This window comes from Peromyscus leucopus, chromosome 7 (assembly GCF_004664715.2).
Source record: "Peromyscus leucopus breed LL Stock chromosome 7, UCI_PerLeu_2.1, whole genome shotgun sequence".
Lineage (NCBI taxonomy): Eukaryota > Metazoa > Chordata > Mammalia > Rodentia > Cricetidae > Peromyscus > Peromyscus leucopus.
In genome coordinates this window covers 66,382,005-66,396,630 of record NC_051069.1, presented here as the reverse complement: position 1 = coordinate 66,396,630, position 14,626 = coordinate 66,382,005, and the positions used below count along the sequence as shown (strand labels likewise).

The window sequence follows — 14,626 nt, the reverse complement described above, 5'->3', positions numbered from 1 at the left end:
AAATTAACCCATATTCCTTATTTATGCTCTGCCATATACATGGTGGTACCTTTATTAGCATGGCACATTCATCTCCTGCTCCCTCTACATCTGAGTGGCAACTCCTCTAACTCAGCCCTCCTTTCCAGTGTTATTAGTTTGAATGTCCCACATATACTTCCTGCCTTGCCACCATACAATCGTCTTTTTATTAAACCAATTCAAGAGACAAATCTTCAGGATTATTCCACTGCCGCACGTTTTTATTCTGCTTTTAGCATTGACAGAAATGTCTCTACCAGATTAAGTATTAGTAATAGTAGTCATACAAAGCTTTCTAGAAAGTTAACAGGTAGGGAACAATCAGTGATTGGGTGATTTGTCTGTACTCATGTGAGTAGTAAGGGACCAGGCCTCAGATTCACATTGGAACATTCATTGCTGAAGATTATTGAGAAGACTGATTTCTTCATGTGCTTGGTAGACACTGGTTTATGGGCTTTTTCACTGAACTCTTGTTGATTCTTCCTCCTCTTCTCTTTTTGGACTTTTCTGTCAGAATCTTTAAGTTGAAAGGATTGTTAAAGGTGGCTTTAATTAGCTGCATTATTTAACATGAAGATGGAATAGTTCAAAGAAATGATTTGTTTTTTAATGTTAAAAATATATAGTACTAACAGTGTTATGCCCAAATCACCCCCAGAGAGACCACTTAAGACCAAGGATGCCCGGAATACAAAAGCAAGGTTTATTTTCATTTCTAATTGAAACAGGGAACTCTTTGTCTCAAGCACTTACTCATCTCAGCGCAGCGAGGCAGGGAGGAGTTGCTCTTTCTTTGTGAGGCTGGCTTTTTAAAGGCAAAAACCATGAGTCCCTGCAGGTTGTGGGGGAGTTAGTATGGGTACAATTCTAATTGACTAAATCTTCCTGGGCCTCCATGTTACCTTATTTTAGTTTGTCCGTTTACTCTGTTAGAACTTTTAGAGCCTGTTTCCATAGTTGAGAAGTGCCATTTCCGGTGCTGGTTAATCAGTCACCACCAAATGGCCTGGCTTTTGGCTGGCATTTGGGGCACTCTTTTTGTTAATTAGTTGCTACCAGATGGCTGTACTTTTAAGTTCCTGGGGCTGGTGCTGTCATTTCCGGGAGCTTGAAACTGGCCTGGGTCTATCTATATTAAGATATCTTTGTCTAAGCCTCCTTCGTCTTAGAGAATACAGTGAGGGTCTCACAGCATCAAGACTGAAGTCTAGGTTTTCTGATGCTCAATTTATTGTTTTTTATGTATTAACTTGTCTTCTGAGAGAAATGGAAGAGATTTCTAGTGTTTCTTTGGTAGTGGTTTATTACAGCATAACTTATTAAAACCTTGAAATTAAAACTGAATTCTAGACTTACTTGGATAAAAATAGGTTTGGAATACCTAAATGTGGCACACTCTTGAATTTACTGTAATTATTGACAGACCATTTTTTTAGCACAGAAGGCTGAAAAAAAACTTGCTATTTTCATGGTGTGAATTATAGTGTGTTTAACAGTTTTCATGAGTGCTAAATATTCATTAAAGACTTGTTGATTGAATCTGAGAATGCTGTTGCAAGTGAGTGGATCTGTTTCCTTTAAAATATTAAATTGGGTGATTTCTCAGTAGTATATTAGTATCATTCCTAGTGATAACACTAAAAAGACTGTTAAGTTTATTTTATCAACCACAGTTGATGATGCACAGATATTCCTAAAGTTAGGATTCAAGTTGTGACTGAATTTTTGGGTTTTTATTCCTGTTAGGTTTCCTTAATACACAGTAGCATATGGGAATCAGTCTTATTTTTGTTCTCCTGGATTTCTCTCTAGACTGCTAATATCTTAGTGACAGTTGAGGAGAGATTTTCATGATGCCCAGTTGTTACTTGATTAGTTTTCTAGATGATTCTGTGGACTCAGTGATCTAATTATGTAGTTGGAACATTAATAAAGACATAAATTACTGGGATTTTTTACTTATCACCATGCTGACTGCAGATTTGGGTTAATCCTTGGGTGCTTACAGCCTGTAATTTACACTATATAAGTAGAAAAGAACAAGTGAAATAAACTTTTGAATGAAAAATGACATCGTGAGAGATCTAGGCTTTAATCACAAAGTGTTTTAAATCTTTAAAGAAAGGCCACATTGTATTAAAAGTATTGCTTAGGAAATGTTGAGTTTTGAGTAAAACAGTACGATTAATTTGAATATATATTTTTTAGATAAAATCTCTTTTGCTTTTGGTTCTGTCTCTGAACTTAAAAAAATATTTTTATTACTTTTATTTATGCATACATGTGGAGGTGGAGTGCTATGTGAATGGAATGCAGGTGCCCATGCAGGCCAGATATGTCATTCTGGAGCTAGAGTTATAGACAGTTGTGAGCCAACTGATGTGAGTGTGGAAACTGAATTCTTGGGTCATCTGATAGAGCAGCACATGCTCTTAACCGCTGAGCCATTACTTTGTTCATTCTTAAGCCTCTTATCAAAGTCTGACATACATAGGAAAAGTACCTAAACTACAGATGAAACAGAGTGAAGTTTGTCATAGAGTGTAGATGAATTTTAAATGTTCTTATTAAATAAATAAAAAACAAAACAACAACAACAACAACAAGAAAAACCAGGGAGCCAAATGTGGGGTGAATGCCTTAGATCAGGGAAATAGGGAAAGCCACTAGCCAACCTTACCTCAGCAACAAATGCGCAACTTCCTGTTTACCCACACCTATATGCCTTGCTGTTCTGCCATCTGATTTGCTCTTTCCACCCAGCTACTTCACTTCCTCTTCCTGCTCAGCTCTGTTACTTTCTATCTGTCTGTACAGACCTCCAGAACTTCATGGTTAACTAGTGTTAGAATTAAGGTGTGTGCCACCACACCTGGTTCTGTTTTCAGTGTGGCCTTGAATACACAGAGATCCTGCCTGCTAAGTGATAGGATTAAGGGCATGTGCTACCACTGCCTGACTTCTTTGTTTACTTACAATGGCTGGCCTTTTTCCTCTGATCTCCAGGCAAGCTTTATTTATTAAAGCACAAATAAAATATCACCACATTTCAGCACAAATAAAATATCAACACAATAGAGTGTTGTGGAAAGGCAGCACACAGTTGGAGAAACAACAGTTTTAACAACTCAAGAATGTTTTTGTTCCCTGCTAGTAACTCTGTCACTGGAAGGTTTAATCATTATCCTATTTTCTAGTACCAAAAATGAGTTCTACACTTCATCTTTTTTATTCTTTTGTCCACATTTGAAGTTCTTCCATATTGTTGTGAATAACTGTAGTTCATTTATTCTCTTTGTTGTATTTAAGAATGGATCAGGATCTCCATGTCCCTCTTTGGTGATGGACTTTTCCACACTTGAGCTATTGGTAGGCTGTTCTGTTATGAAGATTCTTGTGTATGTCTCCAAGAGCCTGTGTGTGTTTCTTGGCTCTAGAGCTGGAGGGATCTAAAAGCAGTCTTCATTGGAGCAAGGAAAATCAGGAACGGAGTTTTAATTTAAGTAATCAATTAAATTTCTTTGTGCAGATTGAAAATAAGACATCACACACACACACACACACACACACACACAGGTCATTGAAGGCATTCATATACTCATAGTTGCTAATCATAACTAAAGTTTAGCTTAATGACATTATCTTCTATAACTTTCTTATTTATTATTTGTGTTGCTTTCTCTTCTGTGCATATTTATTTCTTATTTCTGGAAGTGCCCATCCCCTATATATTTTAAAATAAATCCAACTGGAAGGTCAGAGAAAATTCCATAGAATAATGCTTAGGCTGAGCATGATGACACATGCTTTTAATCCCAGGATTTAGGAGATAGAGGGAAGCATGTCTCTGTGAGTTCAAGGCCAGTCTGGTCTACATAGTGAGTTCTAGGCCATCTAGGCTGCATAATAAGACCCCACATTAAATAAATAATTCTTAACTTCTTTGATTTTTCTATAACTTTATTGAATTGTATAATTTTATGCTTGTTTTTAAATTTATAAGTAGTTTTGTTTCGCTTTCCTATTTTATCATAACAAGCCTTTGTAGTTTGCATAGGTGAGTATTTAAATACATGGTGAATATTAATTGTGGTTATAACTTTTAATTAATCAAGGAAAGCACTTAAATTTATACTTTAAAAGTGATAGAAACAGTAAATATTAATTGTGTAATAACCACCTAAGAAATACAACTGATGCTTATTATTGGAATTTAGCTTCAGAGTAGAAGATGGAGGATTAAGCTGGCTAAGAAAGTCTTATCAAAGAATGAAGGAACAAGCTCAAAAAGAAAACAGAAATTTTGAGGATATTGTAGTGGAAAAATATGGGTAAGTATTGTTTCATAGTTATTTGAAAAACTAAATGTCTTTGTTTTGAATAATGCAACATTTTGAGTTAAATTAATATTAGATTTATCTTCATTCTTTTAAGTAATTTCCTGCTTCTTCTTATGTAAGAATATTGCTTAAAAATGTTTTTTATAGCCAGGCGGCGGTGGTGCACACCTTTAATCCCAGCACTCGGGAGGCAGAGGCAGGCAGATCTCTGTGAGTTCGAGGCCAGCCCAGGTTTTAGAATAAGTTCCAAGAAAGGCACCAAAACTATACAGAGAAACCCTGTCTCGAAAAACCAAAAAAAAAAAAAAAAAAAAAAGTTTTTCCATTTGTAAATTTATTTATGTGCCCATACTCAGGAAGTACTCATGCCACAGGGCCCATGTGGAAGTCTAGGGCACAGCTTAAGGGAGTCAATTCTCTCCTTCCATCATGTTGTTGTCTTCTACATGTGAATCCCAGGTATTGAACTCAAGTCATCAGACTTGGTAGCAAGTGTCTTTAGTTACTGAGCCATCTTGCCAGCCCATCCTACATCTTTTTAAGATTAACATAATGAATGTAAAACCCAAGTTTGTAAAACTTAAAATGTGTGTATGTTCAATATAAACGTAGAATTTTTTTCTCATTGGAAGAAAATTTAAATAATACAGGGGAGTCTCTGTAGTACACCTTTAGAGATAAGCACTGCTGACATTCTGGTCGACTCTAAAGCTTCATATTTTGTAGCATTTTGGCAATGTGACTATGCTTCATCATATATTTTTAAGGCATTTTGATGTCTTTTGTTTTCAGGTAATATGTCCATTTTTTGCAAAGATTTTTATTTTGAGTGGAATTAGATACCTTAATCTGTAAGTCTTTCTCTTTCTGTCTCCATCCCAAAGGACCTTCTGTTCAAGAAAATCAGTTGTGTTGAATCCTCTATTTATTTTTTATGTTTTTCTCTCATCATCCTTTTATCTGGAAGTACTAAAATGTAGTTATGAGGTTCTCTAGAATCAAATGTCCATGTGTATTTTTTTTTTTTTTGGTCTTAAAACATGCATCTCTTTACTATTGTTTCTCAAACTTTATAAAATTCATTGGTCTATTTGATTTTTAAAAATTTATTTCATTCAATGTACCTGAACATTTTTCCTTCATTTATTAGTCTTATTTTTAAGCACTTTTTTTCACAAGGATATGTAGTTTTAGCAGCATAGTAACCTCTTGAATCTTAACAGTATGAATTAATTATAACTTTTTAAAAGTTGTGTCTATGGTGTCTGTGTGAAACTCTGTTGTATGGAACATTTGTTCTTAGTGCATCCCTTTTTGAAATTTTTAATTTGATTCAATTTTTTTTAATCTTCTTATGTTTTTTTAAAGTATTACTGTTGTGATTTTTGTGGTTCTGCATACTTTGGTGGGAGTATTTTTACTGTACTATTTAACAGTGCATCATGACACAGTATCATGTGGGAGACAAGACACTGAAACTTTCTTAATTGTAGATATATTATTCTCTCTTACAGTCAATGGAAATATTTCAGTCAAAATTAAAAGAAGCTGAAAAAATTGCATGCAAAAGAGAAGACTGTGGACGGGAACCATGGAGGAAGCCTGCATATTCAGATAGAGCACAGTGTAGTCAAGCAAGTGGCACTTCAGACTTAGTGAAATGTAAGAAGCACTCAGAGGACAGACACTTTGCAAAAGAGGTTGCAAACAGTAGCAGCAGCAGCAGGAGCGACTATAAGTTTAGTGGTCTTGACTTAGGGAAGAGATCTGGGTCTTTAGAAAAATGTAGAAGAGAGTCTGCCCTAGAACAAAGGCAAGAATCTTCTGGAAATTTGAGACCTAAATTCTTAAAACCCTCTGATAAGGATGAACTATCATTTCACAGCAAGAGGAGAAATTTTGAACCATCTACTTCATCTACATTAGTGGCTCCAGCTTCTTTACATTGTGATTTTCAAAAACTCACAGAGAACAGTGAAGAAAATTTGACTTCCTGGATCCTGTCTGGTGGGAGAGAAGGAAACCAAAAACATTCAGATCAAAAGCCACTGGAAACCTGGAGCTGGAGTGCTGATCAGCACTCTCCAGGAGATAGGAGAGAACAGTTGCAGGCTGAGAACTTGAGGGGTGACCTACCAAGAAGAGGACATCTGCAGGATACAAAGTCAACATTTGCTGGGTATTTTATGTATTTTTATGTATTATATGTATTTTTTCAGTTAAGTTCTTGAGTAGGATCAGAAAACTTGATTTTGTCGTAGGGGTGGCCCTCTTGGAAGTAGGAAAAAAATGTGTCCAAAATGTAAGGACTAATTTCCACTTAAGCGATCATTTAATTAGATTAAAGATCTGGGGAGATTGTTCAAATTGCTGGAGTAGCAATGTTGTGTATCCAGTGCTCCAGCAGAAAGATGGGAGGTGGAAACAGCAGAAACCCCTAGAAGCCAGATAGTCTTTGGAAACTGAAGCAGACATTTTGTTATAATGACTGGATAACCATGAAAGGGACTAGAAAAAGTCAATATATACAGTAACAAAAACGAGAGACCCTGTTTCAAACAACCTGGAAGGTGGCACCAACACTAAAGGTCTGACCTCCACATTGTGTCCATGTGCCTCTGAAGGGAAATTAATATTGACTGAATAACCATGGCAGGGATTAGAAGTCAAACTACCCAGGCTTTATTCCAGGTGCATTGTCATTTCTAGTCCCCAATTGCCAATGGATGATGGCATTAATTATTGATATCATTAATATTGGCTTAGCATTTGTGCACAATGTATTGGTCTTGTTTCCTGTGAATGTAGATGAGCCATGTGTGCAAAGCTTCCATATGTTGTTACTATTCTTTCTGGTTGTTCCAGATTTCCTGAATGTTTTGTGTTATGACTTTTTTGGCTTTGGTGTTTTTTTTTTTTTTTGGACTGATGAATCTATTTCCACTATTGTAACCTCTATGCCAGAGATTCTCTCTTCCATCTTTTATGCTGTTGATTATGCTTGCATCTGTAGTTCCTGTTCATTTACTTAGGTTTTCTATTTCCAGCATTCCCTCGGTGTTTCTATTTCAATTTTCAGGTCTTGAACTTTTTCCTTCACATGTTTAGTTGCTTTTTTGTGTTTTGTTTGTTTGTTTGTTTGCCTTTCTTTAAGGGATTTGTTTATTTGTTCCAATTTTTTGTTTGTCTTTTCTTCAATTTCCTTAAGGGAATTTTTATTTCCTCTTTAAAGGTCTGTCACCTTCATAAAGTTATTTTTAAGGTCTCTTTCTTCTGTTTCTTCTATGTTGTGATGTTGAGGTCTTGCTGTGGTAGAACCACTAGATTCTGGTGATGACATATTGCTCTTTATTTTGTTGTATTTTTGCACTGCCATCTACTCATCTCTTTTTCCAAGAGGTACCTGTGTCTGAGTGAGCTGCTCTTGGTCCAATTTATACTTGCTGTGTCTGTGTCTCAGGGTGCCAATCTGGGTCCAATCTTAGCTCTTGGTCTAATTAGAGCTGGTGGATTCTGTGTCTCGGGGCTGCTTTTGGTCCAATCTAGGCTGTCTGGTTCTGTGTCTCAGGGAGCCATTCTTGGTTCAACGAGAGCTCTTGTTCCAATGAGAGCTGGTTGGATTCTGTGTCTCAGGAAGATACTGGGGTTGCAGGTGGGGTGGGCGAGTTTGGAGTAGGGCGTGGGTCTTGTAGATTGCAGGGTCCTTTGGGGTGTTTTGGTGGGGGAGCCTGCCCGCAGAGTTCTCCCTGCCGGCCAGCAAATGGGGCAGCCCAGTTCAGTGCTTTTTAATATGTGATTCCCTAGAACATGGTTTCTCTCTCAGCCTGTATAAGGGTGAACAAAGAGTTTGGTAGCTTCAATAATATTAATAATGGTACAATAATTTAGTAGTTATGCACATGACAATATTGATGCATCCTCTCAATTTGTTAGGATTCTGTTACTGGTTCTAACTGGTTTTTGCCCTTCAATTTTGGTGAAACTGAAACATATTTACTCCAAAAATTGATTAGGCCATAGGCACATTTTATCACACATAAATGAACCTTGGATACTAAAAGATTAGGAACAGACTATTTATTTCACTGACTCAAATTTGGGAAATAATGTCTGGAATTGTGGTGTATGGAACAGATTAACAATAAGGAATGCTATGTTTGCATGAGAGGTGTCTCTTGATGCTTGTTAGGTAACTTTTATGCATTCTGCCATTCATCTTACATTCACTGGATGGTTTTACTTACTAGATAAAGTGGTATGAAAATAATTTCATCATAGTATGTCTTTGAGAATTTGCATACGAAAGGCAGTTAAGTATGTACCTATACCAATGTGGTACCATAACACTTACAAGAATAGGTATAAATACTTACAGTTGCAATCGGTACACACAATATTAGGGCCTTAGGGTCCAGGAAGGTGTAAAGTCCTTGTGAAAGTAAGCCTGTTAGTTAGTGAGAAAAGGCAACCGCTGCTGAGGAGAAAACTCAAGTTAGGAGATAGCATGATATAACTTAGTGTTTACATAAAGCATCTTCCAGAGAATGCTGCAGTAGCTCTATCTTTCTAGTCTTTGTGTCTCTGAACCTTAAGAGTACTTAGCATATAGTAGCCTTTTAGTAATTAGGTGAATATACTTAAGTGAAAGGGCTATGGGAAGAGGTCTTGAAATCACTGTACCTTGCAAGTAGCTTCAAAACTCATATTTCAGTTGGACTGCATTTTATAAATAGTAAGAAGGAAATATTGCAAGGGTTCTTTAAGGACTGATTTTACACTTCAAAACATTCTGTAAGTATGAAGGTTAGATCGGAAAATGAATAAATTAAAGGTAAATGTGCTGTCAGGATGCTGTGCTGAGAGACAAGAAGTCTTGTCCTAGAGAAGTGGGTGTAGAAGAAAGGTAGCATTTGATTGAGAGTTTGGGATTCATAATATATATAATTTGCAACTTGAAGTTATTTCTTTGGTTCCTTAGAAGGATTTGTAAACTTGTCTATGCATTGCTCTAGATGTTTCTCTTAACCTTTTTTGAAGAGATTTTATCATTAGACTTTAAGTACAAGGAATGTATTACTGGTTGGAAAATTCTGGGATTTAGTAATTAGCTGTCAGTGACAAAGGCATGTGTAATTATGAAGCACTAGGTAGGTACTTTGCTTGGAATATTGCATTCCTGCAATTGCTGTAATTTTATACATTTCTGCATTTTATTCTGCAGTGTGAGCCTTGATATTAATCACTTTCTTTTTAATTAAGATCTATACTTTTTATTGTATGTATGTGTCTGTGTTCCTGAAGAGTTTATGTATGTGCACCATCTATGTACAGGTGCCTGTAGAAGTCAGAAGAGGGTGTCAGATGCCCTGGATCTGGAGTTACGAGCCTTTGTGAGCCACCATGTGGGTTCTGGGAACTGAATTTAGTTATTGTGCAAGGAACAAAGAGCTCAGTGACATTAACTACTGAGCCACCTCTCTCTGCCCTCCTTTTTTCTAGTCTGGCTATTGGCAGTGTAGATTTGGACCCATGTCAGTATTACTGGGAAATCCCTTTTCTCAAAACACTTAGGACTTTCATTCTTTTCAAGAAAGGAAGAAGCAAGTTACATTATAAAGATGTGACTGCTAGTGCATGAATTGCTTATAGTAGAAAGTCAGGATTGATTGGTTGTTTTCAGTTGTTCCTTTTATTTATTGAAATGAGCATGAGTCTATTCTACATTGACATTTGAGGTGTAGTTATCTCTTTCCTTAAGGAAGGGTACTGAAAACAAAGTAGGTCCAGCTTTTATTGTTTTCTCCCAGGGTCCGTGGAAGAGTCTAACAACCAGCTGAGGATTCTAATCTGAGGGATATCAAGTAAATTTAAGCACACTGAGTTCTTTAGTTCATTCACTTTATTCTTCTAAATTCAATTCTATCTACACAGTTTCTTTTCTGTTCTCACACCGAGCTCCTCTCTGTCGCCTTTTCTTCTGTCTCATCATTCTCTCTAGTTCTTACCATCTCTGTCCTCATCTTTGTTCTTCTAAATCAATTCCCCCCAAGTGTTGTGGGGGAACCAGTATATATACACAAGCAGTAATTCTTTGGCAAAGCAATGCTAGGCTTGAAGTTTTCAGGCTTCCAGTAAGAGGTGATATGGAGCCACACATAAAGCAATAATTGTCAGCTTCCCATTACAACGCAGAAAGGGGGAATGACTAAAGGGGAGTTTTCTGGTAGGGTTAACTAAAGGCTAAGATCAATTAGGGAATGCTAAAAAGTAAGTTATGTGATCAAACTCATCTAGAAGTGGCTAGGTAGAATGTTAGTGGTCAATAAGTAACTAGAAAAGCAAAATTGTCTTTAGCGGCACACACACAACCCCTCTCCCCCCCCAACCCCCCACCCCAGGAGTAAGATCTGAGGAGAAAATCTAGGAATAGCACCTGGCTGAGGAGGAATTGAAGCGAAGCTTGGCTCCTATCACCTTCCTGGCCTTGTCAGAAGTCTTCTTTGGTCATTGGGAAATGACTGTCTTAACTCAGTAACTACCAAGTAACTAAAATATCTTCCCAGGAATGTGAGCAGTAAATCTCTTAATTTAGGATCTTATATAAATAACCCAGGGTGGAGGATTTAATTGCTAGTGGTTATTTTCTCTATCTATGGGTGAGATGAGATAATGTTTATCTGCATTTGTCCTTGGATAAAAAAGGGTATCTTAGCGGAAATACTTTTGTCTGACCCTGGCCAGATTTATGTTAATGAAAAATAAACACAGCTGGGGACAGTTATCCAATAACCCCAAATGTATAGGGAAAGTTGTGCCCAAGATTGAGACACAATCATGAGATTACATGTATACATAACAGTACCAACCCACAAATAAGTAAACAGTTATGATATTCTCCTAATCATATTGCATACCGTTCCCCACTGTTTGTTTTAATTGCCTTTTAAAATAGAGACTCAAAAGAACGTACAGGGAAGGAAAAATTCCTTCCTAATGATTGATTGCTTTACTTCTAATATTTATACTTAATTTAAGCTCTAGAATTTTACTCTTTGTGTTCACCTAGTATAAAACAATTGGTTTCTATAGTAAAATATAACGTAATGTCTTTAAAAACAAAACTCAAATGGTGTCTGATAAATTGTCTTTTTTATGACAGAGAAATTTGATATATATTTTTTTAAATTCCATTCATGGTCATTAGCTTATGCTCGCTCTGTCTCTGTCTCTCTGTCTCTCATTCTCTTTCTCAGAGGCTGTTTGTGTTTTGTTATTCTTTGTTCAGAAGCTATGTAAACAAAATAATAGCTTAATTTCAATGAAGTATGATAAAACCTTGGAATCCAGGAAACTAGTATATGAAAGGTACGGGCTTTTTTATTAGCATGTATCCATTGTACAAAAAAGATAGGTTTCACTGTGACATTTTCATAAATCTGGATCTGCCCATGTTCACTAGATAGATCCTTTCTGCTTGGATTCTGATGGTTCTGAAGATACGCTTTGCCTTACCTTTTCTTGGTTGCTACCCTTGGGGAATATTTAAAAGCATTGTGAGGTGTAATTGACGTGTGATAAACTGCTGTACATAACTTATAAATTTTGGAATATGTGTATCTTGTGAAATATAGCTTCTGCAAGTTTCCTGGTGTGTTCAGGATTAGTATAGTATCTTTGTGTTGTATAGTAATTGGTCTCATATTAACATAGATATTTCAACTTTCCTTTGACTATTGTTGACACAGTGTATCTTTCCTCCTTTTACGTATAACACATTTATATCTTTATATTTACAGAACTTTTTTGTTAATTAAAAAATCCATAGGTAACATCTGATTTTTAATACAAGTATTTAGATAATGTTAATGGTATATAGGCTGAGTATCCCTTATCTCAAATGTTTGGAGCCTTTTTTAGTGTTTTGGATTTTTATTTATTTTACTTTGAAGTATTTACACCTGTATATGTATCATAAAATACCTTGGGAAATCCGTGTCTGTACATGAAATATATTTTGTCCCATAAGTACTTGATACATGTTTGTGTGTGTGTGTGTGTTTGTATCTTGAAAGTAATTTTATATACTTTCAATAAACCTGTATTTTGAGTATGATTATGTTATGAGATCAAGTGTATGATATTAATACTAAAAATCTTCAGATCTTTTTCAAGTCATTTTTAAATTTCATATGCTTTGGTGGGTGGATGCTGGATTACATTAAAAAATCTTCTATTTTTCTTTCTTTTTTTTTTTTTTTCTGTTGTCCCATTTATCTGCACACTTCAACTTCCTTGAGCTACTTCTTCATTTTCAATAAAGTTGGGGAATTTGACGCTTTATTGTTTATTTCCCTTCCCTTCTTTGAAAGACTCCCCATATGATAGAGAACTTGAGGTTACCCAGCAGCCTTCTGATGTTCTTTTTAATTTTTTTTGTTTCATTTTGTTTAGTGCACTGATCCTTTAGTAATCTGATTTTTTAAAAAATCTTATTCAATGTGTTGTTTTTAATCTCTAAGTTGTGTTTTCCTGAGTAGAAGTTCAATTTGCATCTTTTTTTGTTGTTGTGTCTTTAGGGATAAGGTCTTAGACACAGGCCAGGCTGGCCTTGAACACTCTATCATCTTACCTTATCCTTCTGACTTTAGGTGTGCACCACCAAGCCTGGCTAAAGTAACTTTTCATTAGCTTTATTATTTCTTTTGAACAGATGGGATACATTTATCCTAATAACTGAATATGCTTATTTATTTCTTATATCTCTGTCAGTTCTGGATGGTCTTTTATTGATAGAATTTTTTCTAATATGAGTTATACTTTTCTACTTACATATCTGATAATATTGAATACTAGATATAATGATATTTACTTGTTGAATGCTACATTTCTCCTAATTTTTTATTGGCATGTATTAACATATGAATTCATCAGTTTTCATAAGAACATTTTCATTCAAATGGTCATGTATTTAAGTATTCTTGCATTTTGTTTTGAATGTAATTAATGGGAAACATTTGCTACTTTTGACTCTTAATTTTAACTTTTTTTTTAAATCTTGATTCCGAGTAGCATTTTAGTGTATATAACATATTATTTCCTAAGCATTCTACTTAGTGTTTTTTCACTTATGCAACTTTGCTAATGGAACCAGACATTATTACCAGTATTCCTCATAACATTTCTTTAACCATGTGGGAGAGTTGTTTCTCTGACTACAGGTATTTCTTCGCTGAATATTCCAGGGCAGCCCTGAGAGAATTCTCTCATAGTATAGCTTTCTCTTGTCAGTCTGTACCATGAACTAGGACTACTTTGGATTTGTGAAACTGTTAACTATTCTTTGCTCAGGACTCCTTCAGACTCTTGTTCTGTAGTCTTGACTCCTAAAACTCTTAAGGTAGTTAAGCTAGGCTTATCTGACACTGGCTGAAATTTTCTCTTATGTGAGGTTTCTCTGACTTTGGCACATGATCTCAATTTTAAATTATTTTGTTTCTACTTAATATGGACCAACTTTACAAAAGCACACATGAATGTGGCTAAATATCATCCCAAGATTGTAGTTCTAAGATGATCAATAATTCATCATATTGAATACAAAATTTCTTAAGATATAGAAAATTGGGTCTGACGTTATTATTAGTACTTTTGTTTATTTCCTTTTTGAAATGAATATATTTTGTTTCTGAGACAAGGTCTCAATGTAGCCCAGACTGGCCTAAAATTCATCATGCTCAAGCTGGCTTTTAATTTATGACAGCTTCCAACTGTGGTCCACTGAGTGTTGGGATTACAGGTGTGCACCAGTACATTGGCTAGGTATTTAAAAAATGAAGATGTTAATTTGTATATTATTTATCTTAAAGTTAACAGTACTCTCTTCAGTTATTATTGTAACTGTAATAGGCCATCCCTATCATTGTAACAGAATCTTGAAATATAATTCACCCTAGAATGCTGAATTTAATTCTTATGTGTTAGAATTGTGATCTGCTATTGGTGCTGAGTGCTTTTCTGAGGTCAGTTAAGATAATGCATTATTTTTATTTATGACATGCTCTTCTCCTGTCCTGTTTCACCAGTTGTTCAGAGGCAGAGTCCACCTGTATCTTGAATATTGATGAAAAGAACAAATTGGGTGCCAAGATTATCAAGGCAGAGATGATGGGGAATATGGTAAGACCCCTGTGTGTTTTATACTTGGAAAAGAATGAAATGTTTAACCTTCACAGATATTTTTAGAAGCTTCAGCCATTTAGATG

At 35.6% G+C, this 14,626-nt stretch overlaps 1 protein-coding gene across 1 annotated transcript in view; it reads left to right on the top strand.

The window, feature by feature from the left end:
* Positions 1–14,606, top strand: part of LOC114688418 (CWF19-like protein 2) — a 31,336-nt gene extending 16,730 nt beyond the window's left edge. The window contains 3 exon segments of the mRNA XM_037208228.1: positions 5,733–5,769; positions 5,858–6,543; positions 14,447–14,606. Of these exon segments, the coding sequence (XP_037064123.1) occupies positions 5,733–5,769; positions 5,858–6,543; positions 14,447–14,606 (883 nt within the window).
* The last annotated feature ends 20 nt before the right edge of the window (positions 14,607–14,626 follow it).